We start from the raw sequence: 27,227 nt of genomic DNA, 5'->3' as shown, positions 1-27,227 counted from the left end.
AACAGCAAATTAAATATGTAAAATACTATAAAATTAAAAAGACAAAAAGAAAATGTTTTATTTAAAATTTTAAATTACACCATACTCTTTTTTAATCACATCCGCAAGTTTTTCTCCTATAACCAAACAATTTATACTAGGGTATCCTGATATGGGTCCTGGAAAAACGCTAGCATCTGCAACTCTTAATTTATTCACACCAAACACTTTAAGATTGTTATCCACAACTGCTCCTTTGCTCGGATCTGCACCCATCGGACATGAAGACATAGGATGATATCCTGGCATGGTCAATTCCTTCATAAAGCATTCCCAACATTTTTTGGAATTATACTTACAGTGATTACATGCAGCTAAAGTAGGAGTTGCAAATTTTAAATTAAATTTCTTAAATGTAGGGGTCTCTATCATTTTAAATAAAAATTTTATCGCCCTGTATACTTGCGTTCTATCTCTTTGATCTGTAAGTAAATTGGGATTTATGAGTGGGTAGTCAAATGGATCATTGCTCTTTAATCTTATAGTACCATCGGATTTTGTAGTCATATGTAATATCATAAATCGGAATGGATTACCAAGCTTAATATTACTGAGAGTCTCATAATAGTCATCTTTCCACTTTAATATTTTTTGTTCGAATATACTGGTTTGATGGGTATCAATAAACATTGCTACATTAGGTAAATGACCATCTCTTTTTTCTAAATTATAAAAACCAACACTTTGCGATAAAGTACTAGCCGACGTTAAACTTCCAGTATTATTCAGAAAATCTCTCAACTGATCCTCTATAGATTCGATAGGTGTTGATAAATTCGAAGAAAAATATAGATTACCCGTTAAAGCATGCTCTTTGAATCGACTACCTACTTCCAAGTTTTGAATTACATCTACACCAACATCTTCTAAATGTCTTTTTGGTCCTACCCCCGATAACATAAGAATTTGGGGACTCGTAATTGCTCCTCCAGAAATAATAATCTCTTTGTTTGCTCTTACATTATACGTTTTACCTCCTTTGGTAAATATAACACTCTCGGCTATTTTACTTTCTTTGTTAATGACCACTTTCGTAACATAACTTCCTGTAAGAACTTTAAGATTTCTTCTTTCTAAAAATGGTGTGACGAATATGCTACCCATATCCTCTCTCCTTCCTTTATTTGTATATAATTGTGTTACTGATGCTCCTATTTGCGACGGACTGTTGTAGTCTGTTATATTAATTCCCAAATCTCTATTTGCATCTAAAAATAAATTAGTAAGAGGATGATGAATTACCGCATGTTCCACCGTAAGAGGACCATTTGTTCCATGATAACTTAAATCTACAGGTGCTTCTGGATTGGTCCATTGAAAATTTTCAGATTTTTTAAAATAATCCAACATGTTTTCGTAAGACCATGAAGGATCATTAAGCATTTTTGACCATTGGTTAAAGTTCTCTGGGTTTGCTCGTGTATATTGTAAGGAATTTATCAAAGTAGTACCCCCTACTCCCCTTCCTCTAGGTAGTGTACATTTTTGGTCTTTCATGCCTAAAAACATACTATTATTAAATATTGTATTTATTATCAGTAGATTATTATTTATATTTATGTTTATTGTCAAAATTTTACTGTGTTTTTATAAAAAATGATTTTTAGACAAATTAAAGAGTCCTATTAGACCAGGCTGAGGGGAAAAAAGGTTGATTTTACACTATAATCCAGGAATTTATGTAATGTGGCCTTTTTTATAAAGGGTAACCTCAGGAGCAATCTCCCAGTTCATTCAACAAAAAATTTTTGCTTATTGTTTATTTATGAGCGTTTATAGGTGCAAAATACGTATTTTTTGAGTTTTTTTCATTTTTTGCCTAAAGTAACAGTAAAGTATTCCAACACTTACTTTAGGCAAAAAATGTAAAAAACTTAAAAAATACGTATTTTGCACCTATAAACGCTCATAAGTAAACAATAACCAAAAATTTTTTGTTGAATGAACTGGGGGATTGCTCCTAAGGTTGCTCTTTATAACCACATTACATAAATTCCTGGATTAGTGAGTACTTTTTCCCCCTGGACTATATGGGATATTATTATGGGGTATTAACCATAAATACATAAAGCACCAAGCGAATGTGATGAATAATAAAACTTGAATCTATCATAAAATAAAATACTAAATAAAAAATGTAATAAGAAATTATCGAAACATTAAATAAAGAGAAAGAGGAGCGACAATATAAACTTTTACAACAGTTTTAACCGGAAGTTAATATCATTTATAATAACCTTTTCAAGGTTATAATAACTTCGTTAGCTCCGCTGTTAAGAGCGTAGGCGCAAAATTTCGGGCCAATGCTTTTTAAATGCATTCATTTTTTTCGAATCCTGAGAAAACTGATAAGTATTTTTGAAAAATTTAAAAGCAGAATGAAAGATTACATTATTACTGAGGGCCGAAAGTCCCTGAAAACTTCTATAATGTTTGGTTTAATAAGTTACAGGGGTGAAAAAGAAGAGAAAATTTAGTGTAATTTTTAATTTCAAATATCTCATTCAAAAAAACTTTTTGTTTATTCTAAGGGACTTTCGGCCCTCAGTAATAACGCAATCTTTCATTCTGCATTTAAATTTTTCAAAAATATTTATTAGTTTTCTCAGGATTCGAAAAAAATGAATGCATTTAAACAGCATTGGCCCGAAAGTTAACGACTAAATGTTTTAGTTTTCTAGGAATTGGGAGTAAAATTCGTCATCATCGTGGTAATGCGTCATTAGTTTATCTGTGTCTGCTATGGTTTTGACTGCACTAATCGTTGTAGGAAAATTTAAATTAAAATTTTTATTTTGACCTAATTAGAACAAAAATGGTTACGACTGATAAGATTCACTCAACACTCGTCTACATCCAATTCTCGGTAATTAAAAAAGCGATGTAATAACTAAAAAGCGAATGTATATTAATTATCATATAGAATCTTAAATATTAGTACATTAGTACAGTAAACTTTGTAATAACTTCAAATAAGTTAAAAACCCAAAAGGATTAAGTCCAAAACGTTTTCGAACCAATCAGTCCATTTTCAGTGAACCTAAAAGCAAATAATCCTACTAAATTAATAAACACTTAAGGTAACATTTTGACTGTTATATGCAAACATGTGGTTAATTACTTACTTTGTAGTACTTGCAAAATAACCTCAAAACCAAACAGTCTTTGGGTTTACTTGGATTAAACCATACTTGAAAATATTAAATTAAGTGACAGTATGCCGATGAAATTAGATTGTCAACAGGTAACATAAGTCCTTACTCGAAAAAGTTTTCTACATCCGAACTGTAGCAATGGTAAATGCCAAGTAATCTGAGATGCCGGAAATGATAACTGACTGTTTACAGCAGCGTTCAAGGAACTTTTTTAATCATTACCCCAAAATATTTTTGTGTAAGTTGATATTACCCCATGGCGAAGAGCAAAAACAAACGAAATCGCCTCTTTTTAGCATCTTTCATATTATAGCCCCCATGATAATTTTAAAAAGAAAACAATAACTAACAATTATTTAATTTAAACATCGTTTATTCAATTTATCAAGGTAATACCTAGTAATACATAACGGTAATAATAGTAATATATGTAGTATACAGTTGAAGTTAATGATAATTTCTTGTTATTTTGTAATTCATATGATATTTTTCTTGTATTATTAGACTCTAATTGAATATATAATCTTCAACAAATTGGGGTGCTACCAATTGGGGTACAATTGGGGGTTGACAATTTGGGATACTGTAACAAATTATAATTATAATAATAATGGTGATACAAACAAAAATTAGAATTGAAAAAATTAGAAAAAAAAAGTAATTGAAAACATTGTTCCTTCACGTTTCGGAAAAATGATGTTTCATGTTCGATAGAATTGCTTCAAAATTGGGACGTTTTGATGTAAGAGCGATTTGAATATAGTCTTCGGCGTTTAATCGATTTCTGTTCTAATTTGAAAGTACCTACTGACTTATTTTTTAATTTAATTTATAATACAGGGTGAGTCAATACTATACTTACTTAAGTTTAAGCGTTTTTATTCATATCTGGAGTTCGACAAAAGCTATTAACATGCGGTTTGCGCCATTTTGTTACGAATTTAATTCAATTCCATTATAATTTACAATAAATGGGTGTTTCCATTAAACATTTTGAAAAAAAAAACAAATTTTAATTTTTTCTATTCGAAAGTACCTTCTACCTACGACAAATAAAACTAAATGCAATTATTTTATAGTAGATGTAAATCATTTATTTCACACTCTTTCTAATGACACTAATTTTGTTAAAATCGGTTGATCCAAACCAAAGTTACAGGTATTTATCCACAAATATTTTCCCACTCTCCCCCACCCTTTATTTGAAAAAATAAAAAAAAGTACTTGAACAAATTTGTGTGCAAAGGCCCTGGCTATGGATCATACAGTGAGTAGCTTCAATATTTGGGTTATTTTTTTTTTACTAAAGCCGAAAAACCATAAATATGACCCAGCATATCTGGAGCTCCATCCAAAGATACAGAAATACAGTTTTCCCATTTTAAACTTTGCGCATTGAAGTATTCATTTATTGTAGACATTAATTCCACGAGATCTTAACTCGAGGGAAGAACAAAACAGCAATTCCTCTTCAAAATTATCTACCTTTGTAGCGAACATATACCATTAGCTGTGAATTGCTATTAAAATCAATTGTCTCATCAAGCTAAATAGCAAAATATTTAGCCTGTTTTAATGCGAAAATAACCTGTTCCTTCGCATTTTCTGCTAATATAGAAATTCGTTCTTTCACAATTCTTGCAGACAAGGGCACTGAATTCAGTTTCTTCGCTTCTTTTTGACCACACATAATCTCTGTCATTTTTACAGTAGCTGGTTTAACTAAATCTTCACCAATAGTGTATGACTTCTTATTTCGAGCAATCATCTAGGCTACTTCATAGCTAGCCCTTGATACTGAACGCTCATCAAATGTACCAAACAAGTTGCTATTCAATCTTTGTCTTTTAACAGATATTTCTAAATTTGAAAAGTATTCTCGTGGTTTGGAAGACAGGTGTGAATGCAAATTATCTAACTTTTTCTTCAATTGACTTTTTTTGAAAGATTCTGAAGTCAGTATCTTCATACATACAACAAACTGTGGTTTCATTGTACCTTGATCGATATATCGATGATTAATAATAAAATGGTGATTTTGTCACCAACTAACAACTAAGTAATAAAAACTAAGCCGGGGGTAACAGGAGAACACTCTAGTGGTGGGGAGTGATATGGCGTGCCTGCATATGTCGCTAAATTGTTTAAGTTGAAAAAAATACTAACAGGTTTATAAAATAGCAAATTAAAAATATATACTTTGTACTCACAAAAGATTCATTTTTACCCCAAAAAATTTTATTTTTACCCCATTAGGTTAATTTACCGCGGTTCCCCGACCGCTGGTTTACAGTGATAATGACATTCGGAACAAGATTGACTGTACATTTTTAAGTGAACCAGGTCAAGGATCCTGATGTTAAAGTACATATAAATTTTTATTAGACTAGTTTATTAAAACTAAAATAGTAATTATTATTTTTATTATTATTTACACCTATAAGTTTATATTTTATGAATTGACACTCAAATTAAATTTATCAGTAAAATTGGAAGCTTTAGAAAAACACAAAAATTAAAATGTGATAATAAGAGAAAGTAAGTGAATTAATAATCAATTAAAAGGTTGAATACTTAAATGAGAAAGAAAAGAAATTTATCTTATAAACCACTGGAAGGGTTTATAATGTCCTGTAGTATAATTATAACTAATTGTGTGTGAATAAAGTGATGTTGATGATGAGTAAAGTAACAAAAATTGTATTGGAAATTTGATGGTCAACTGTAGGGTTGGGTGTATATGTCTAAGGAGGATTTGAATTAAATTTGTTGCAAAATAAAAATTATTTGAATTTGATATTCATTTTGATTATTTATTTTACAACAATTACAATAAAAATCCATCTTAGACATATACAATCAATCCTACAGTTGACCACCAACTTTCCAATACAATTCTTTTTACTTTATTCATCGTCAGGTTATAATCATGATGGCGTCTGTTGTTTTTGTTCTACGACGTATTGCTTCGTTTGGGATTTATCTATCAGTGAGACACCCAATATCTGGCACACCATAGCACTCTGAGTCACGCGAATCTTATTCACTACCTTTTTTGTGAGTGTTAATGTTTCCGCTCCAAAGTGAGTACAGGTAACACACATTGGTCAAAGATTTTCCTTTTGAGGCATATGGGTAGATCCGATTTAAATACATAGTTTAATTTATCAAACGCTACCCAGGCTAATCCCATGCGACATGGGAGCTTACCTGTGTGGTTATCTCTGCTCAATCGAATTTCATGCCCTAAGTACTTATACGATGTAGTCTGCTCCCGATATAATATCCCTTCCGTTAACAGCAATATTCCGATTTAGCACCAGATTAGTCATTATTTGCGACTTGTTTATATTAATCTTTAGTCCAACCTCCAAGGAAGCGTGATATAATTGTTCAAATATTATTATTGCATCATCCATACGATCGGCTATAAGGACGATGTCACCTGTAAATCTCAAATGACTGGGCTTCTCTCCATTTATGTTGATACCACGCTCGTTCAGATGTGCATTCTTACAAGTATATTTTAAAAGGTTCGTGAGTAGCTTAGGAGAGACGGTCTCTCCTTGTCGTACTCCTCGCTGTATACCAAATTTATTTGTTTCTTGTTCAGATGGCTTGTAGTATCGAATGCTTTCTCGTAGTCGACAAATATCAGTTCCAATGGTTTGTTGTATTCAGCAGACTTCTCTATCAGGTTCTTTATCACTAGTAAGTGGTCATTAGCGCTGTATCCCGATATATGTATATATATATATATATATATATATATATATATATATATATATATATATATATATATATATATATATATATATACTGCCTTCCCTCACTCAACCGTTTTCATCTCTCTCTGTTGTCCCATTCTCCATCGTTTAGGCCTCTCTTACTCATGGAGTCGTCTACTTCGTTCCTCCAGGATTTTCGGGGTCGTCCTGTTTTCCTCCTTCCTATGGGGCTCCATTCGGTTATTCTCTTTGTCCATCTGCTGTCACTAGTTCTTCTTACATGTCGATACCACTTTAGTCTTTTTTGTTCTATGTATGTCTGTTTCTATTGATGTTCTTTGCTTTATTTCGTCATTACTTCGACTATCCATTCGTGTTACTCTGCAGCATCTGTTTTTCTTGTTTATGATCCAATTTTTAGCCTCATATGTCATAATAGTTCGCACTAATGTTTTATAAATCTGTGTTTTTGTCTTCATATTTAGGTGTCTATCCCACCATACTGAGTTAAGTTGTCGGATTGATGTTCTTGTTTGTCCTAATCTTTGTGAAATTTCTTCCGCTGCTGTTGCCTTTTTCGTGATTATAAACCCCAAGTATTTGAATTTATCCTTTCCTTTGATTGTTACGTTGTCATCAATCTGTAGATCTTCTATGTCTTCTTCACTTGTAGATAGATACTCTGTTTTCGCGAGGTTAATATCTAGACCAGCCTTGGTATATTCTTCTCGAAGTTTCTTCATCATGTAGCTGAGGTCGTCTTGGTCTTGGCCCGATCTAAATTCAGCTTATTCTCTAGGCTGATAGAAGTCTAATTTAGCGTCCAGTCTTTTTTTGATAATTTTTGTGAAAAGTTTATATATGTCTGAAAGTAAACTGATAGGACAATAGTTTTTTAGATCTGTTATGTCTCCTTACTTGTGTAATAAAATATTGACTGCATTCTTCCATTGAGAAGGAGTTTTCCTTGGTAGATGCATTCGGTGAACAGCTTGGCCAAAGCCTGGATAATTTTATTTCCGCTTAGTTTGATCGCTTCGATCACTACTCCGTCATCGCCAGGGGATTTGTTATTAATTTTTTATTTCTAAAAGTGCCGTTTTGATTTCGTATGGAGTTATTTCTGGCATTAATTGTGATCCCTGGTTTGTGATTTTGGGCAGGGGCTGATCTTGCCTTTCGTCGGTGCTCTCATACATTTCACGATAAAAGGATTCGACAACCTCAAGGATTTTGATTCTATCAGTAGTAATGTTTCCATCTTTGTTTTTTTATTTTGTACATATTTTTGTTGCCTATGTTGTTCGTATTTCGCCTCAAAACTTTTAAACTTTTGTTTTCTTGAATTATTTTAGTTATTTCTCTTGTATTGTTTTCTCTTACGTCTTTTCGGATTGACCGGTCGATTTTTTTATTTAATTTTTTCATTGTTGTGTAGTTGGAGCCGTATTTTTTCGTCAGCTGTCTTCTTTTACCTATTAGCTCTTTGGTATTTTGGCTTAGTTTTTCTTTATGGGTCAGATCGGTCGGGCAGCACTTCCTTTCCGTTTCCTTTAGAGCCTTCGTTATGCCATCATTTGCTTGATCTATTTGCCATCTTCTATTTCATCCTGCAAGTCTTGTATATCTCTGGTTAGTGTATCTTCATACAGGTCGTTGTTTTTTGGGGGAATCCATTTCTTTTTTCTTGTTTTTAGGATCATCTTTGTTCTTTCCAATTTGATATTTAATAGTATCTTAGCTCGGATTAATCTGTGGTCTCTTCTTATTGAAAATTTGTTGAGTACTTCGACGTCTTTAATCATTTCTTTTCTGTTTCTTATGATATAATCTATTTCATTTTTGACACTGCCATCTGGGCTGATCCATGTTTATTTACGCTGAGGTTTTTTATCGAAAAAAGAATTTATCATGAATAAATTTTCCTGGTGTAAGAAGTTTAGCAATCTTTGCCCTCGTACATTTCTTTCGCCATATTTATACTTACCCTTTACTACTTTTGCATCATATTGTTTTTAATAACACTATAGGACATTATAATCCCTCAAAGTGGTCTACAAGATAAATTTCTTTTCTTTCACATTTAATTATTCAACCGTTTAAATCATTCTTAATTCACGTACTTCCTCTGATTATCATATTTTAATTTCTGTCTTTTTCTAAAATCAGCTTCCAATTTTACTGATCAATTTAATTTTATAGTCAATTTATAAAATATAAACGAATAGGTATAAATAATAATAAAAATAACTCTCAACGTCCAGATGTGTACGAAAATTTTTGGGAGATACTCCAGCATACCAAGTCACCTAGGTCTCGATAACACGGAAAGAGTCCCACCAGAGCTCAATCCTTTTGATACCGTAGGTATCTGGGATGAGTGAATTTTACCCTTAGATGAAATGTGAGCCGTATGGCTAAATCTGGATAAAAAGAATAATTACTGTCTCAATTTTAATAAATTAACCTAATAAAAATTTATATAGGGTTCAACATATGGGTCCTTGATCTGGTTTGCTTTTTAAAAAATGTACTATCAATTTGTTCCGAGTGTCATTGTCACTATAAACAGTCAATTATCACTTCCAGCATCTCAGATTAAATTGATTCCTACAGTTCGGATGTAGAACACTTTTTTGAGTAGGGCAATCTAATTTCATCGGCATACTGCCTTATAATTTAATATTTTCAAGTATGGTTTAATCCATCAAATCCAACCATTGTTTGGTTTTTTGCAAGTAATATAAATTAAGTAATTAACAACGTGTTTGGATATCACAGTTAAAATTTTACCTTACGTTTTTATTAATTTAGTGGGATTACTTGCTTTTAGGTTCACTGCAAATGGACCGATCAGTCAGAAAACATTTTGAGCTTAATTCATTTGAATTTTAAAATTTAATTTTAATTAAATATACCAATCACAACAGAAGTGTTTTACTTCTGTTGTACTATTTTTGAACTATATGACATGCAGCCCACTCCCAGGAATTATCCCTTTTTAAATTTAAAATAATGTTTTTTTGGATCTTTGAGATAGAAATAGTTCTTGGTACCAAAAAATTTAAAAAATATTTCAAAAAAGATGTAAAAACAACATAAAACCAAGTAAATATCCGTTTAGTGTTACTTTTAACGAATCACATCTTATTCTTGTAGAAATGTCCCGCGAAGGTAAAGTGTAATTAAAATTCTAATATGCTGCAGTTATAAAAGGTGTATAAAATTCTGGAAAATGTTTTCAGCCAGAAATCGATGTTACAGACCTGTATTTTTTCAACATTTTTTTCTGAATATCGCGGAAAAATATGATATCCAAAACAATAATAAATTGGACTAAAATGATTTACAATTAAATTTCTTATTTAAAGTTTCTTGGTTGTGGATTCAGTAAAAAAATAAGCATAAATAAATCAAAATTTGAGAAATTCTTAAATAACCGTTTTGGAAATTTATTTGTAGAAAATCTGAAAACTTTTCATTATCTACAAATTTGTTACTAAAAATATAAAGTTTTTTCAAAAACAACAGTGTAAAAAGTCGATATATTTTTCCCGTTGTTGCATAATAATTGTCCAAATACGTAATTTGTTTTTAAAATTACTCAAACTTTAACTTTTAAAATCTAAGTTGCCTAGGACGTCTGGCGTGAACCAATAAAAGAAAATGGTGAAAATTATTGTTGTATAATAATGAAATAAATATATACTTTCTTCACGTACCAAGGCAGATGTGTGTTTGTGGTGTAGTTACATATCCCCAATTGTAATCTGAAAGTAGCTTAAGACCAAACAACCCAGGGATTGGCATAATTTCATTGTCTCCATAATCACCAGCTTCAAGAAGTAAAATCTTCCAATCACTTATTTCAGATAATCTGTTTGCCAGTAAACATCCAGTGACACCAGCTCCAACGATGACAAAATCATACGGTTCATATTCTGAAAACGATCACAATTCAAATTCTTTTTAATAATTTTTTCATTTAATTAAAAAAAAGAAGAAACATTTATTAGACCAAATTATCTTTAATTATAATGTTTATTTAAATTCGTTTGGCAGCAGTTTTATTAACTAACCTAATTCTATCTGATAAGTTACTACCTTTTTTGCAATTATTTGTTCCACTATATCAGATAATTTTTATTGTAGTTCTTGAAAATAATTGTAACCACAATTGAAAGCTTGAGCCATTTAAGAGTAGTGTTCTAACAGCCCCTTTTATTCTCCAACCCAACCAACGTTAGTTTTGTTTTTTTCCTAACGAGTCAACAAATACTTCTTTTTTCTTATATATATATATATATATATATATATATATATATATATATATATATATATATATATATATATATATGTATATATTGTTATGATATGTAAAATCAAGAAAATATTGGTTTGTTTAAAATATTTCAAAGTTCAACAAAAAATTAAAATAATTCAGAAAGTATAACCAACAAACATTTCTAAGAAGGAAAGTTATTAAATTCTTGGATTATCTGTACTAAACAAAAAGTAAGCTTTACATAAATTATTTCTTTGTAATACTTCAGTTGACCCGCATAAGTTTAAGTGAAACAAAAGACAAATTGAAACGGGTTTTTACAAATACATTAGTGCAGTGATTAAAGACAATAGAAGATATTTTATAAAGAGGTTTTTGTTAGTTTTAAGAATTATAGAAAATAATATTTGTAAATAAGTTTTAGGAAATTTTATAATTATAGGTAAAAATTTGTTTGTTATCGAAATGAAAAAATGGGGAATTGTGACGAGTTTTGATTGGCGGAGATTGAAAAAGGTGGGATAAGGAAAGTTTAGCTAGATTGAGGAGAGAGAAAATATAAGCAGTTGGTTTTCCAAATCTGTAAGAGGAACAAGGATTGTTCTCTGGCGGTTCCTGAGAAGTAGCAAGCAGTAGTGTTGAATGTTAGTGAGTTTTGTGGAGTTAGTGTATCTGACAGAAGCTGGAGCAGCAAAATATTGTAAATCATATTTTCCTACTTATATTCCAAGAGTCACTGTTCAGGCCAACGAGAGATTCAGTTTATCGTAAAGAGAAGATATTCCAAGAGTCATTTTTCACTCGGGCCAACGAGAGATTCAGTTTATCGAGAGGAGAAAGGCTATCATAATTTGAATGATTTGTGCTTTTGAAGGAGATCATTAAGGACGATATACTTGCAACAATCTGTTGTACGATTGCTGATTACATAGGGAGCGGTTGAGAGGAGATAATATAGTCTACAAGGAACAAGGATTAGGACCACTCATCATCAGAGAGAGATATTTTGTTTCTGCAGTTTTTTTTCTTTTATTGATAACACAATTTTACACGTAATTTGGAAAGGATATAAATATTTTGATTAGGAGAGTTAGAATAGTTTGGGATTTTGAGATTTCAATTAATATTGTTTGTACCATTAATTTTGATTGTTCACGTACGGAGAACAAAATTTTGAGAATCCTTATATGAGATTTGTTTATTGAAAACTTTTGAGTGTGAATTATTTCATTATTTTATTTCAATATATAGTGTTAGATCATATGTGTTTTTTATTATTCCGGTATTCTCTGGACCTTACCTTTCACATGTAATAGCATAGATATTGAAGCACGAATTTAACCCTGAGATAAAAGAATTAAAATTGTGATAGAGTAATAATCATATCATTTAAATAATTTTAATTAATCAAAAAAATTAATTAGCTAATTATTGCTTGGCGCACCAAGACTTTAAATATCACAATAACTGGCTTCCAAAACGTGGGGCTTGAAAATATCGCAGCTGTACATTTGAAGGAAGGGAAAGAGATCTGGAATAAGTACAGGTGATCCAGAGATAAAAACATATAACATAGAGGGAATTTGAATTTGAAAGTATTTTGACAATTTTTCCAGGGAATATAAATTTGATTTATTGATTGATCGTAGTTAGTGGATATTTACTGCTATTGAATTATTTGATTTTATTTTCTTTACCAATCGTACATTTGATATTTATTTTGAATTATTTGAATTTTACTGATTGCATATTTGATATTTGTCGTGAAAATTTAATACATTTGGGGAGAAATATTGTCGTGTTCTGAAACATATAGAGTGTTGTAAAATTTCACATTTGGCGGGGACAAAAACAATAACAAAAAGTAACAACATGTCTGTCACAAGGAGACAAAGTAAAATGCAGGAAAGGAAGGAGGATAACAGAGAAGATGAAACAATTTTGGAAGAAGTATCGGATAATGAAGGAAATGTGACAATAGTTGAGGAGAGAAAAGAACTATCAGGAATAGATAAAATATTACAACTAATGCAACTCCAGTCACAAACAATGGCAGAAACAAAACAAACAATAGAGAAAAACCAAAATGAAACATCAAAGAAAATGGATGAAACAAAACAAACAATGGAAGAAAACCAACGGGAAACAAGGCAAGCAATAGAACTAAATAACAGGAATATAGAGCAGCGTTTGGAAAACTATGAACAGGAAATTAAAGGATGTGTTGAGGGGATAAAGAAAGAACTAATACAACAGATAGAAGAAATAACCCTAAAGAATGCAAAACAAGAGACAGAGATTAAAGATATCCAAGATACAATGAAGGAGATACGAAATTTCCAGAAAAAGGAAATAGAACAGTTGGAAGAAAAATTTGAAATGGCGCTACAAGAAGACAAGAAAGAAATAGAAAAACAAATTGAGGATATCAGAAAACAACGAGAGATGGGAGACAGGAGAGAAGTACTCATCCAAAGTCCGGGTGACATAAAAATACAATTTGGCGGGGATATTCGGAAAACACACCCAGTACCGTTTGTTAAAAATTTGAAAACCAAATTACAACATACTAGATATTTTGACGATTGCAAAGAAACAATTAGAAACCATTTGAAAGAAGAAGCAGCGTTATGGTATGAAAGCAAGGAAGATGAGTTTGAAAATTGGACAGATTTTGAAAATAAATTTCTCAACTATTTCTGGGGGAAAAATAAACAGAGAGAAATCAACCAAGAGCTACAGAATGGAAAATATCACGAAAAAATGGGAATATCTGAAGAAAGATATGCTTTGCAGATATATAACAATTCAAAATATCTAGAATACAAATATTCTACCGAACAGCTGGTAGAAATGATCAGCAGACATTTTGAGGAAACGTTGGAAGATCACGTGATTTTGAGAAACTATCAAGATATTGATAGTTTGTGCCAATTCCTTCAATTAAAAGAAGCAAAAAGAAAAGAAATGAGAAATAGAAGACAACATGACCAATATAATGGACCGGAAAGAAGGTATTCATCAAATTATGACCAGAGAAACCGACATCCCAGATCAACAAACGAATATAGGCCGAGAAATTACAATAATTACAATAGACAACAAAATTACGATAACAGGAATGACACACAACATAGAACATATGAAAATCACAACAGGAATAGAGATGCACAAAATACTCCGAATAGGAATACTAACGAACAAAGGGATGATAGAAATAACCAGAGCTTCCAACGACAAAATAGAAGGGAGATGAATCATGTAGCAATAGGAAACGAAAGACAAATCTCTAATTCTAATCTAATATTTTTAGATGCATTTATAAAACATAAAGCAATTAAAATTGTGATTGATTCTGGCTCGGAGATATCGCTAATCAATAAAAAACTAGTAAAAGAATTAAAATTGGACAGATTTGTGTATAAGATTCCTAGGGTTGATTTAGTGGGTGCAAACAATAAAAATTTGACGACAGTAAACGAAGGTTTGGGAGTACAGATAAGAGTGGGAAACAAATTCCATATTATGAAATGTGTGGTGATTGAAGATTTAAATCATGATATGATAGCGGGAATTGATGAATTGGGAAAAAAAGATATCACCATAAATTTTGCGGAAAATAAAATGGAAATCAGAGCAGAACCAGACAACACAGGAGAAGAAAAGCAAACAGATAGGAAAACAAATTCTGGAAGGATCAATGCACCGGAAAAACACAAAGAAATCGATATGACTGTAGAGAATAAACCGAAAGTACAAGAACAAGATCTAACAGAAGAGAAAAAGAGAAGGAAGAAAAAGAAGAAGAGTTCGAAAAGAAAGCAGGAAAATAAGATGGAGACCAGAGAAAAACAGGAAATAGAAGGTACAGAAGAATTGTCGGCAACCGACGATAAAACAGAATGGAAGCAGGAAGAAAAAGAAAGTATCATCAGAGAAATGAAAGGAATAGAAACATGGTGCTCGGAATACCAAAGGGAATTAGAGGATAAAAGGAAAACAGAAGAAAAAATGGCACTAATGGACGAGAATCCAGAATTGTGTGAAGAAGTATTATGGACAGTGAACACATATGAACAAAAGGAGGATGAAAGAAAAATAAATTGTGGAGAAAACATAGAGAAGATTTTAAGAAACCATGGAGATCTTGTTAATAAAGTAAACCGAGTGGCTAAAAATTATGAATTTTCTTTGAAGGGAAAATACTTGGAAAAATTTAAAACGAAAATATATCCAATCCCGTATAAAGAGAGGCAATATACGGGGTATTTTAACATTCACGACATTTATCAGTATCATAAGTAGATTTTAATAACATAGTGAAATGATTTGATCCTGGAAAACTTTTGTCATTTTAAAATTTAACAAAGAGTTTTCGGCAGATCAAATGGCGGGGATTTGTTATGATATGTAAAATCAAGAAAATATTGGTTTGTTTAAAATATTTCAAAGTTCAACAAAAAATTAAAATAATTCAGAAAGTATAACCAACAAACATTTCTAAGAAGGAAAGTTATTAAATTCTTGGATTATCTGTACTAAACAAAAAGTAAGCTTTACATAAATTATTTCTTTGTAATACTTCAGTTGACCCGCATAAGTTTAAGTGAAACAAAAGACAAATTGAAACGGGTTTTTACAAATACATTAGTGCAGTGATTAAAGACAATAGAAGATATTTTATAAAGAGGTTTTTGTTAGTTTTAAGAATTATAGAAAATAATATTTGTAAATAAGTTTTAGGAAATTTTATAATTATAGGTAAAAATTTGTTTGTTATCGAAATGAAAAAATGGGGAATTGTGACGAGTTTTGATTGGCGGAGATTGAAAAAGGTGGGATAAGGAAAGTTTAGCTAGATTGAGGAGAGAGAAAATATAAGCAGTTGGTTTTCCAAATCTGTAAGAGGAACAAGGATTGTTCTCTGGCGGTTCCTGAGAAGTAGCAAGCAGTAGTGTTGAATGTTAGTGAGTTTTGTGGAGTTAGTGTATCTGACAGAAGCTGGAGCAGCAAAATATTGTAAGTCATATTTTCCTACTTATATTCCAAGAGTCACTGTTCAGGCCAACGAGAGATTCAGTTTATCGTAAAGAGAAGATATTCCAAGAGTCATTTTTCACTCGGGCCAACGAGAGATTCAGTTTATCGAGAGGAGAAAGGCTATCATAATTTGAATGATTTGTGCTTTTGAAGGAGATCATTAAGGACGATATACTTGCAACAATCTGTTGTACGATTGCTGATTACATAGGGAGCGGTTGAGAGGAGATAATATAGTCTACAAGGAACAAGGATTAGGACCACTCATCATCAGAGAGAGATATTTTGTTTCTGCAGTTTTTTTTCTTTTATTGATAACACAATTTTACACGTAATTTGGAAAGGATATAAATATTTTGATTAGGAGAGTTAGAATAGTTTGGGATTTTGAGATTTCAATTAATATTGTTTGTACCATTAATTTTGATTGTTCACGTACGGAGAACAAAATTTTGAGAATCCTTATATGAGATTTGTTTATTGAAAACTTTTGAGTGTGAATTATTTCATTATTTTATTTCAATATATAGTGTTAGATCATATGTGTTTTTTATTATTCCGGTATTCTCTGGACCTTACCTTTCACATGTAATAGCATAGATATTGAAGCACGAATTTAACCCTGAGATAAAAGAATTAAAATTGTGATAGAGTAATAATCATATCATTTAAATAATTTTAATTAATCAAAAAAATTAATTAGCTAATTATTGCTTGGCGCACCAAGACTTTAAATATCACAATAATATATATATATATATATATATATACATCCCGCTATCCTTTAGAACTCTTTTCACGTTGCAGTAATTTAGCATCACCAAGAATTGCTATCATTTTCTATTTATAAATTGTGTATGTTCGTTTAGGGTACCTTTGTAGGCTTGGCACTGTTGTCGGTTTTTTAATATTCCGATTTTTTTTATATATTTAATTTTTACATCAAACCTACGTTTTAACATCGAGCGGTAAAATCACTGTATTTGGCATCATTTTAGAGCCAGTAGATGTTGCCGGTATTAATCCTTAAAATAATATTTTAGATACCTAAATATCGATCGGTTGTTTGGGTCAAGTTCGAATGACGACATTGAAACTACCTGCTCACAAGTTGCAGTCTCAACAGGTTTTTTTCTTCGTTTAGATGTTATATTTATTTAACCTAGATATTTTTGCCCAGAGAATCGTGTAGGGGAATATTTTACATAAATTTTAATTTACAACCTGTTTAGTCGAAGCTATCGATGAATAGTTTGAGATAAATATTATGGTTTTATGGGATTAAGGCCTTTATTATTGGTTGTGATTGTGATAATGTTTGAAATTTTGATTTCCATTCCGGAAATCGTTCTCAAACAACGTTTTTCTGTACAAAATGTGTATACACATGTTTACATAATTAGTACAATAAACAAAGCTATTGTAAAATAATAGTGGAAATCAAAACGTTAAATATTAGTTAATTAAAAATGTAATTTTCATCTCAATAACGACCAATAATTGTGGCTTAATCACCTAAAAAAATAATATTTGATCGGAAAAAAATAATATTTGTTCACGGAACCTCGCTAAATAATTTGAAAAAAATCTTATACAGAAATTTAAATTCTAAATAGTATGAGGGGTAGCTGACGAAAAATTCGTAAAGACGTACAGTTGATTTTGCTTTGTTTTTTTAAACAATCTTAAAAGGCAAAAAAAAATAATTTTTTGCTTATAAAACGTTTTGTATACATTCTAAAGAAAAATAATTCAAATAATAGTTGTAGACCATAAAAAGTTTTTTATGTAGAGAAATACCAAATTTAAATACATAAATAATTGATATAATTCCAAAAAACCGTAAACTCTATGATATTATGTTTGTAGTAATTTATAAATAATGTTAATAACTTTGTTTTTGGCCTAACGACAGGCAATTATGGCAATTGATGAGTTATTAAAGTGTGCTAAATATCAAGCAGATCAAAAAATATTTTACAATTTATTCAATTTGTTTATGACAGAAAGCGATTATTTAAACAACTGTACTTGTCCAAACAGTATGACTCTACAAGTATTTTGTAACTTGCAATCGATTCTTTTCGCTTTTAGTTTTAGGGTATATTAAAAAAACTTTAACATATTATTAAATTTTTTATTAAAAACCAGTTTGAATAGGGGACTTTTTAGTTTTTAGACCACTTAACGTTTTTTCAGTTTCTTTGACAAGTGAGGATTATCTATTCGCTTATTTCTTAATATGGGCTATGAGCAATTATCTAGTCAAGTCAACACTATTATAGAAGTTACCCATACTTTTTTAGTAGTCATTCAGACGGTTCATCTTAATTGTCCCCATATGGAACATAAGTCCGAGAAAAGTCTTAAATTCTGTTTGTGTTGTTTCTTTCCAAAACGCAATCCTCTATTTTTCTGAACGACTTTGTGCAAATATTTCGTCAGAGTCAATCAGAGTCACTTCCACCATTCATTTTATCTACATCGTCCTCGCCAGATGCTTCTAACAATGATTGTAATTCAGCAGTGGTCAATCTACGTTTATATTCACATTTAGCTTTTTTAGATGTCGAAGGCATATTATTTACATCCATCTTTTTATAAATACTATAACTCACTTTTTCGGAGGTAATTAACAATTAAAATGTTCTACTAAAACTATCAACTTACGACTTCCAATACTATAAGGCCACTTGAGGTATAATACGTTTTTACTCAATAATAGTTCCTGTATAAGTAAAATTGTTTTTTAATGTGCTCCATTGAAGCACACTAGACATATTCCAGTTTTGCCATCACATTCTTCAGAGTATGTTTTAACTTTTTTAACTTTTCTATCGTCCTTTCTACTAGTCATGCTTCTTCTTAAAATTTTGTTACATCTTGTACACTTTCTTCTCTTTGTATTATCTACATCGCTTTGCCTGAGATGGTATTTTTGGGTGTAACTGTTCGTGAGGGTTACAACATTTTTTTATTTGCAAATGCCTTCGCGAACTCCAGTCTGAACTCAAGGATAGGTTGTCGCTTTTTTACGTTTTCTATTATTTAGCAACTAAGCATTTACTACTGCGGTATTAAATGCGGTATTAAATATTAATTCCACTGCCACTTTCCGGTACCACTTCAGAATTTTGCGTATTGGGCTTTGGTAAGAAGCCACTTAATCACTAAAATCAACACTCTTTTTCACCAAGTTATAATCGAGAATAGTTTGTGGTTTTAGTACTTGTGTATAATTTTTCTTTTCATCTGATTAAACCAAGATATAACTATTATGTTTAAATGTTGTAAGGATTAAAACTGGTCTTTTGTCGACCCATTTTATTACTTGTAAAATCAATAATGGGGTTAAGTTTCATCGTGAGTAACTGGTTGCAATTTTTTTAATCGAGATTTTGGTTTTACATGTTTTTATAGTAAAACATCTGCACATGAATAATTCGTTTCTTGAACAATGATTTCAATTCATCGACCAATAGTCTAAAATAAGGTTTTATTACGTCGTCCGGAATATTATAAACTGGTTCTTTTTCACAAATATATTGGAAATATGGTTTACATTCTATATTTAGAAAAATCTTTTACTGCAACTCTTGTTCCCATAAGACCGTATGTTATAAATAAATATATTCCTATACGAATTATCTTGAAAGATGAAAAAAATACAATAAAAAAGTGCAATATTAAGTGTTATTTAAAAAATAATAAGTCATTCACGGGCGTACAGTTAAAAACAAAAGTTTTCAGTGTTCTATTGCTTGATTATTATTATCTGGTATTCTGAAAATGTTGACATTTTTTCCTGGTCTGATCTCCCTCAACTAACGTCATCTTTCTTAATTGGTGGGTTGTATTGATCAGGTCTCTTTAAGTGTTTTGTTGCTATCCATAGTAAATGATCTTCTTTAGACAATGTACTAATGTAGTGTTCAAATGTGGCATTGCGTACATCATGTAGCGCTCATCTTAATTGTCTGATTATCTACCTCTTGCTCTTTATTTTTCGACTATTAGTTGTATAATATAATTCGGAGTGTTATTTGTCTTTTCTTGATTTGGAATTGTTAATCGTGTAGCTCCATATGAAATAGTAGGAGATGAAAACGGCAGCATATTCATTCATAAAAAAAAGGAAACGCGATAAACATATCTGAAACAACTGTTTTATGTTATAAGAGATGAAATAGTCCGAAATTACCAAAACAGGTGAACAGGGCACTATAAAGAGGAAGTAAAATTAGCTATGAAACAGTTTGAATGAGAAAAAGAAGTAAGCTTAGACCAAATACCAGCAGGAATTATTCAACTGAAGAAAAAAATTAAATCGATAACAATATTCACTCCATTTACAGAAAAGGCGGTGACCCGCAATTATTTTAAGAACTTCTTTAATAGCCTCCAGTCAACAATTTCCTAACCATGTTTAAAAAACGTACGGAATGCACTGTATATACTAACCCAAGTCGTCAACATACTTGTTGTTGCAGTTTTATGTGCATTTATGTTTTATTGCATGTATTACGATCAACTTAAAGGTTATGCACGACTCCCCTTGTATAGGTACACAGGCAAGCACATGCGGGAGAAAAAAGATTTGTCATACCGTTACATAATGTCAAATTTTAACGTTGAATATTTTATGGTCCCCTTTGGGTTATAAAACGAATGATCGACTTTTTCTCGCACAGATCCCTGCTATGTAACTTTACAAAGCGAGTTTGCTGGGTATTAAAGAACCGTCTATGGCATCATATAATTTTACGCTAATATTTCACGTTCTGCGACGCATTCCACGTTTGACACATTGTCTTTTTTAGTTTTCTGTCATTCTATTTGTTAAATCCTATCTCATTCTCGTCACAGCGTCAAGGAGCAGTAAATGTGTATACTGAACGGGAGGCATATGTCTAACAGTGAACGTTGGAGATTTTTCGAGTTTATCATATCTTCTTCTTTGAGTGCCTCTGCTATCGGAGATTGGATATCATTAGGGCGATTCTAATTTTATTTACTGCTGTTTTGAATAATTCGTTAGTGGTACAGCCAAACCACTCTCTTAAATTTCTCATCCAGGACATTCTTCTACGGCCTGGATTTCTGCGTCCTTGGATTTTTCCATGCATTATATTTTGTAGGAATGTGTACTTTTGTCCTCTCATCAGGTGGCCAAACTATTCAAGTTTTCTCTTTTTTATATTCAGTATAACTTCTGGATCGTTATTTATTCTGCGTATTACCTCTTCATTTGTAATTTTATCCACCCGACTTATTTTTAGTATACGGCGGTAGCACCACATCTCAAAGCTTTCAAGATTTTTAACATTCTTCTGTTTAAGAGTTAATGCCTCAACAACCGTAAAGCAAAGTACTGAATACATACTAAGTAGTTAACTAAAAGTGGACGTATGCAAAGAGATGTATGACGTAATCGTATGGTATTCGCTAATAATCCTGTCACGTAATATGCCACACACTTCTGTGCGTTAATTCGTTTACGCAACTAAGCCTCTTTTGACATAACATATATAGGAGCAAAGATATATACCTATAGTCCTTTTAGTGTTGATGTATTTGATTTGTACGTCGTAGTATTCTATTAGTTAAATGGTACCATTTGAGGTACTTTACGTCACGATTGGACTAATAGGATCGAAGATACATAACTAAGGCCCTTTTGCCAAGCTACTCTATTTAATTTTTATATCTCATTGTATTATATTAGTTAAATTCTATCATTTAAGGTACGAAACGTCATGATTGGACTAATAGGACCGCAGATACATAACTAAGGCCCTTTTGACAAGCTGATGTATTTTATTTTTCTATCTTATTGTATTCGATTGGTTAAATCCTATCATTTGAGGTACTGTACGTCACGATTGGGCCACTAAAAACAAAGATACGTAACTAAGGCCCTTTTGACGTGATGCTGTATTTGATTTCTATGTCATTGTATTCTATTGGTTAAGTGCTATCATTTGAGGTATCGTACGTCACGATTGGACTAATAGGACCGAAGATACATAACTAAGGCCATTTTGACATGCTACTCCATTAAATTTTTATACCTCATTGTATTTTATTTGTCAAATCCTTTCATTTGAGGTACTGCACGTCATGATTGGACTAATAGAACTAAAGATACACAACTAAGGCCCTTTTGACATTGTTCTGCATTTGATTTTTCTATCCCATTGTATTATTTATGTTAAATCCTATCATTAGAGGTACTATACGTCACGATTGGACTAATAGGACCGAAGATACGTGACTACGGCCCTTTGGACATGTTGCTGTATTTAATTTTTTTATTTCATTGTTTTTAATTGGTTAAATCCTGTCATTTGAGATACTGTACGTCACGATTGGACTTATAGAAACAAAGATATATAATTAAGGCCTTTTTGACATGCTGCTATATTTGATTTTTCTGTCTTATTGTATTTTATTGGTTAAATCCTATCATTTGAGGTGCTGTACGTCGCGACTGGACGAATTGGAGCGAAGATACAATAGGTAGTTGCAATATATCATAACCCGTTACTTTTAACCAAACATGATGCCAGAATGATTTGTAGATGAAAAAAATATATATATATTCTTAAATTTACTATTTCGTCGTGGGTAATATTATATTCAACAACGATGCCAAATTTCTGATGCTAAAATGATTGATAATGAAAGTGGGATATACATTTTCATGTATATAATGGCAGCGAGTAAACGGTAAAACCCTGAACTAAATATATATAATATTTTCACTGTACCATCATTTTAGACTCAAACATTTTCTGGAATAAACTTATATAACTCAGTAAGGGATAAAAAGAGAAAGCGGATATTTTAAAATACCAACACGGTATCAAGACTCTAATCAATGAGATGGTTAAAATTCTTGTAACAAGTACGGGAAAACAGTTATTAAGGTCTTGTAAAGTAGCGTCGATATACAGATGCTACTTTGCAAAACGATGCTAAATTGATGGTAAAAGCATAATGTATCGATGCGAAAATGATAGTAGGATGTATATATATATATATATATATATATATATATATATATATATATATATATATATATGTATATATATATATATATATATATATATATATATATATATATATATATATTAACATATATATTTATAATGAAATTTAATTGGATAAGTAGAGTAGTAAAGAGGGTAAGAGACGGTTCCCCAATAGAAGACGATCAGTAGGAAGACCACGAGAAAACTATGGAACAACTTACTGGAAGCACATTGAAAAACAGTCATGTCTACATAAAAAGAAGAAGAAGAATTAGAGAAGTTGATTCCGCACCGTAATATATTAGCAAAGAGAATGATGATAGGAGTTTTAGATAATAAAGTCTTATTAGTAAAGCCTAATTTGCATTCTAAATTTGATTTTATTAATCCGAAATATAAGCTGTATTTATAAATCACTTGGAAATATACACATTAAATAGTTATTTTATAAAGTAAATTAAAATCAAAAGTTAATTTTACAAAACATTGATAATATTCGACCTACCTTCTAAGGTGTTTCCATCTGGTTTATACATACGAGCATCAGTATGATATTCATAAGAAAAAGCGTTTATACCTTCGTTAAAAATTAATCTTTTATAATTAGAGATAATTTTTTCTTTTGATAAACTTTGTTTTCCATAACTATTTACGACAATAACTAACAACCACAATCCCAATTTACAAACACTTCCCATCTTTGATTTTATTAGCTAAATGAATTTAAAGAGAATCACAACTCACAATGTAATATACTAATACCAACGTTGTTAGGGGAAGGTCGTGCAAAATCAATTTATAAAATACCTGTTTTTTTACACAACTTTTCAGTGATTTACATCCTTAATTAGTTTTTGACCGTTTATTGGGTGTTTATTATATAAAATATTATCCGGTCATCAAATTTTGGTATATTAAGAGTTTGAAGTTAATATTATTTTATAATCCAAATAGCCCAGTCTGGTTAAAAAAAGGTCGAATAATTTTTCGCAGATATCTGAAGCTTTTAAGACATAGGTGGGGGTTACTAGATGAAGAATAGAGATGAAAAAGTACTCGTATTTTTACCTTGCGTTTTTTTTAAACAATAATTTATGGTCATAATTTGATTTTATGTCTATAAGTTTTTTTCCTTATATTTTACATAAACAATATTTATATCATTTTTTTATATCAAGAATTTCTTTATTTTCCCGTTTTTTAAATTAAAATTAATAAATAATTTGCGGAGATATTTGCAAAAAAGCAGTTTTGTGCACTAATTTATAAACTTTATTAATTTTTTTATTTTTTTATTAACAAAATAAAATGTTATTAATACATTTGAGCATCGAGGAATTACCACCGTCTTTTAAATTTGTGCGAAATTTCCCCCCGATCGGTCAAATAGGATTCAAATTTCATAGGATTCTTTAAGATTTAAACTATCTCAAAATTTAAATGCATATTGCGTTTTCATCGAAATTATTTACAAAATAAACGTTTGAAAAAGGGGTATGCTTTTTACTTATTAACAATTGTAATAACTTCTATATTTTTTAAGCTACAGACTTGTACGTACAACCATTGGATGGCTGGTAAAAAAACTCACATTAAAAAAAAACCTTCTATGACCAATAGGAACGAAGTTAGGGACTATTTTTAAAAAAATCATATCTCCATTGTTTATAAATATTAAGAAGTAAAATTTGCTCAAATTTTGAATGAAAATCTAAACTTTATATTGAAACTTATAGCTATAAAATTCATTAAATTTTTCGAAACTTACAGACCTTCAAAGCGAAGTTTCTTTCGAAAGATCGACATACGAAAGTGGGGGGGGGGGGAGGCGGATAACTGTTTCAGCTCTCCGTTTTTTTTTTGTGATCGGTATTTCAACAAATTTAAACACGTAGGAAACATTTACATTATTTCGGCTTCCATTGCAGCTAGAAGCCTCTTTTTTTTTTAATCTGGTAAGTAAAAACTTACTTTTTTTTAATTTGGCTGGATTAGTCTGTCGCAGTATAATGATGAATTTTCAGGCCCCCCGGAATTCTCAGAAAATCCCGGAAAATCAACATATATTTTTTTTTTCATTTTATATCAATTATGTAATAATACTTACATATTTAATAAATTAAATTTCAGGTAATTTTCAGGTAATTAAATTTCAGGGGATTTTGCGAGATTTTCGGGGGGGGGGGGGGGGGTGAAAATTATGTCATTATTATTAATACACTGCGACAGACTGTTCCAGCTATAAAAAAAAAAAGAGTTTTTACGGTGAATTTCAAATGGACTCAATTTTTCCGAGGTTTCCCATATTTCCCGGCCAGTGAAAACTATATAGTTATCCATATTTCGACGAGCTAACAAAAAATTTAGCTGCAATGGAAGCCGAGATAAGGTAAATTTTTCCGACGTGTTTCAGTTTGAAGTTTCGATCTTGATAAAAAAAAAGAAGCTGAAACAGTTATCCCCTCCACTTTCCTATGTCGATCTTTCGAAAGTACCTTCGTTTCAAAGGGCTGTAAGTTTCGAAAAATTGGATGAATTTTATAGCTATAAGTTTCAATATAAAGTTTAGATTCTCATTAAAAATTGGTCCAATTTTACTTCTTAATGTTTATAAACAATGAAGATATGATTTTTTTTAAATAGTCCCTAACTTCGTTCCTATTGGGCATAGAAGGTTTTTTTTTACCAGCTATCAAATGGTTGTACGTACAAGTCTGTAGCTTGAAAAATGTAGAAGTTATTACAATTGTTTATGAGTAAAAAACATACCCCTTTTCCAAACGTTTATTTTGTAAATAATTTCGATGAAAACGCAACATGCATTTAACTTTTGAGATAGTTTAAGTCTTAAAGAATCCTATGAAATTTGCTAAATGAGTCTAGCATCATTAAAAGAACAAGTTCAATTGTTTAAATATTTAGCCTCAGGGATAAATAAATTAAATAACTTTTAAACTATTTGACCGATCGGGGGGAAATTTCGCACCAATTTAAAAGACAATTCCTCGATGTTCAAATGTAATAATAATATTTTATTTTGTTAATAATAAAAATTAATAAAATTTATAAATTAGTGCAAAAAAAACTCCTTTTTTGAAATTATCTCCCTAAATTATTTATCAATTTTAATTTAAGAAATTGAAAAATAAAGATATTCTTGATATAAAAAAATGATATAAATATTGTATATGTAAAATATAAGGGAAAAAACTTATAGAGAAAAAATCAAATTGTGACCATAAATTATTGTTTAAAAAAAACGCAAGGTAAAAATACGAGTACTTTTTCATATATTCGTCATCTAGTAACCCCCACCTATGTCTTAAAAGTTTCAGATATCCGCGAAAAATTTTGCCGTGAAATCGATGATTTTTGCATAACGAGACTGGGCTAAAAGATATAGAAGTTGTTTGACTCTTTAACTGGCTAAATAACCTTACAGTTTATTATTGAACTACAAAAAAAATCTATTCTATATTAAAAATAGTTTTGTATAATTAATAAACAAGAAATTATATTGAATTTAATTACATCAACATGGGAAGGAAATATAACAAGCAGTAGTCAAGCATACACGTGTAGGACTACTATTCACCCATCTAGTGCGTTTCCGCTGGGGGTGGAAACGGGTTATAGATATAGGTGGCATCGAAAAATAAATTGATCGGCGTAGATCAAAATTCGTAAAATAGTAGCGGCTAATCCAGTATGGACGGATACAAACAGCGTCTGACCCAAAGTAAACAATTAAAAAAACACTCAACGTCAACCCGTCCGGTCTGCGTGGTCTTTCAGTCACCTACCTAAAAAAATATGGTAAAATAAAAAAAATTACCTGAAATAAATTAAACTAAATCCCCGCCGATTACATTTTCGTCCAAAATAAATAGTACCATAAAAAAAGGTATAAATTTTTGTCCAAGCCCCTAATATTGAGGTATACAAG

At 30.8% G+C, this 27,227-nt stretch overlaps 1 protein-coding gene across 1 annotated transcript; it reads right to left on the bottom strand.

Moving 5' to 3' along the window:
* Positions 1–31: 31 nt before the first annotated feature.
* On the bottom strand, positions 32–24,063 carry LOC140434666 (glucose dehydrogenase [FAD, quinone]-like). The gene is made up of 3 exons (XM_072523086.1): positions 23,787–24,063; positions 10,645–10,863; positions 32–1,538 (listed from the first exon to the last, which is right to left on the bottom strand). Exons 1-3 carry the CDS (start codon positions 23,977–23,979, stop codon positions 70–72), a joined length of 1,881 nt encoding a protein of 626 aa, XP_072379187.1. The 5' UTR covers positions 23,980–24,063; the 3' UTR covers positions 32–69.
* Positions 24,064–27,227: the final 3,164 nt, after the last annotated feature.

Source organism: Diabrotica undecimpunctata, chromosome 2 (assembly GCF_040954645.1).
Source record: "Diabrotica undecimpunctata isolate CICGRU chromosome 2, icDiaUnde3, whole genome shotgun sequence".
Taxonomy (NCBI): Eukaryota; Metazoa; Arthropoda; class Insecta; order Coleoptera; family Chrysomelidae; genus Diabrotica; species Diabrotica undecimpunctata.
This window is presented reverse-complemented; position numbering and strand designations above follow the sequence as displayed.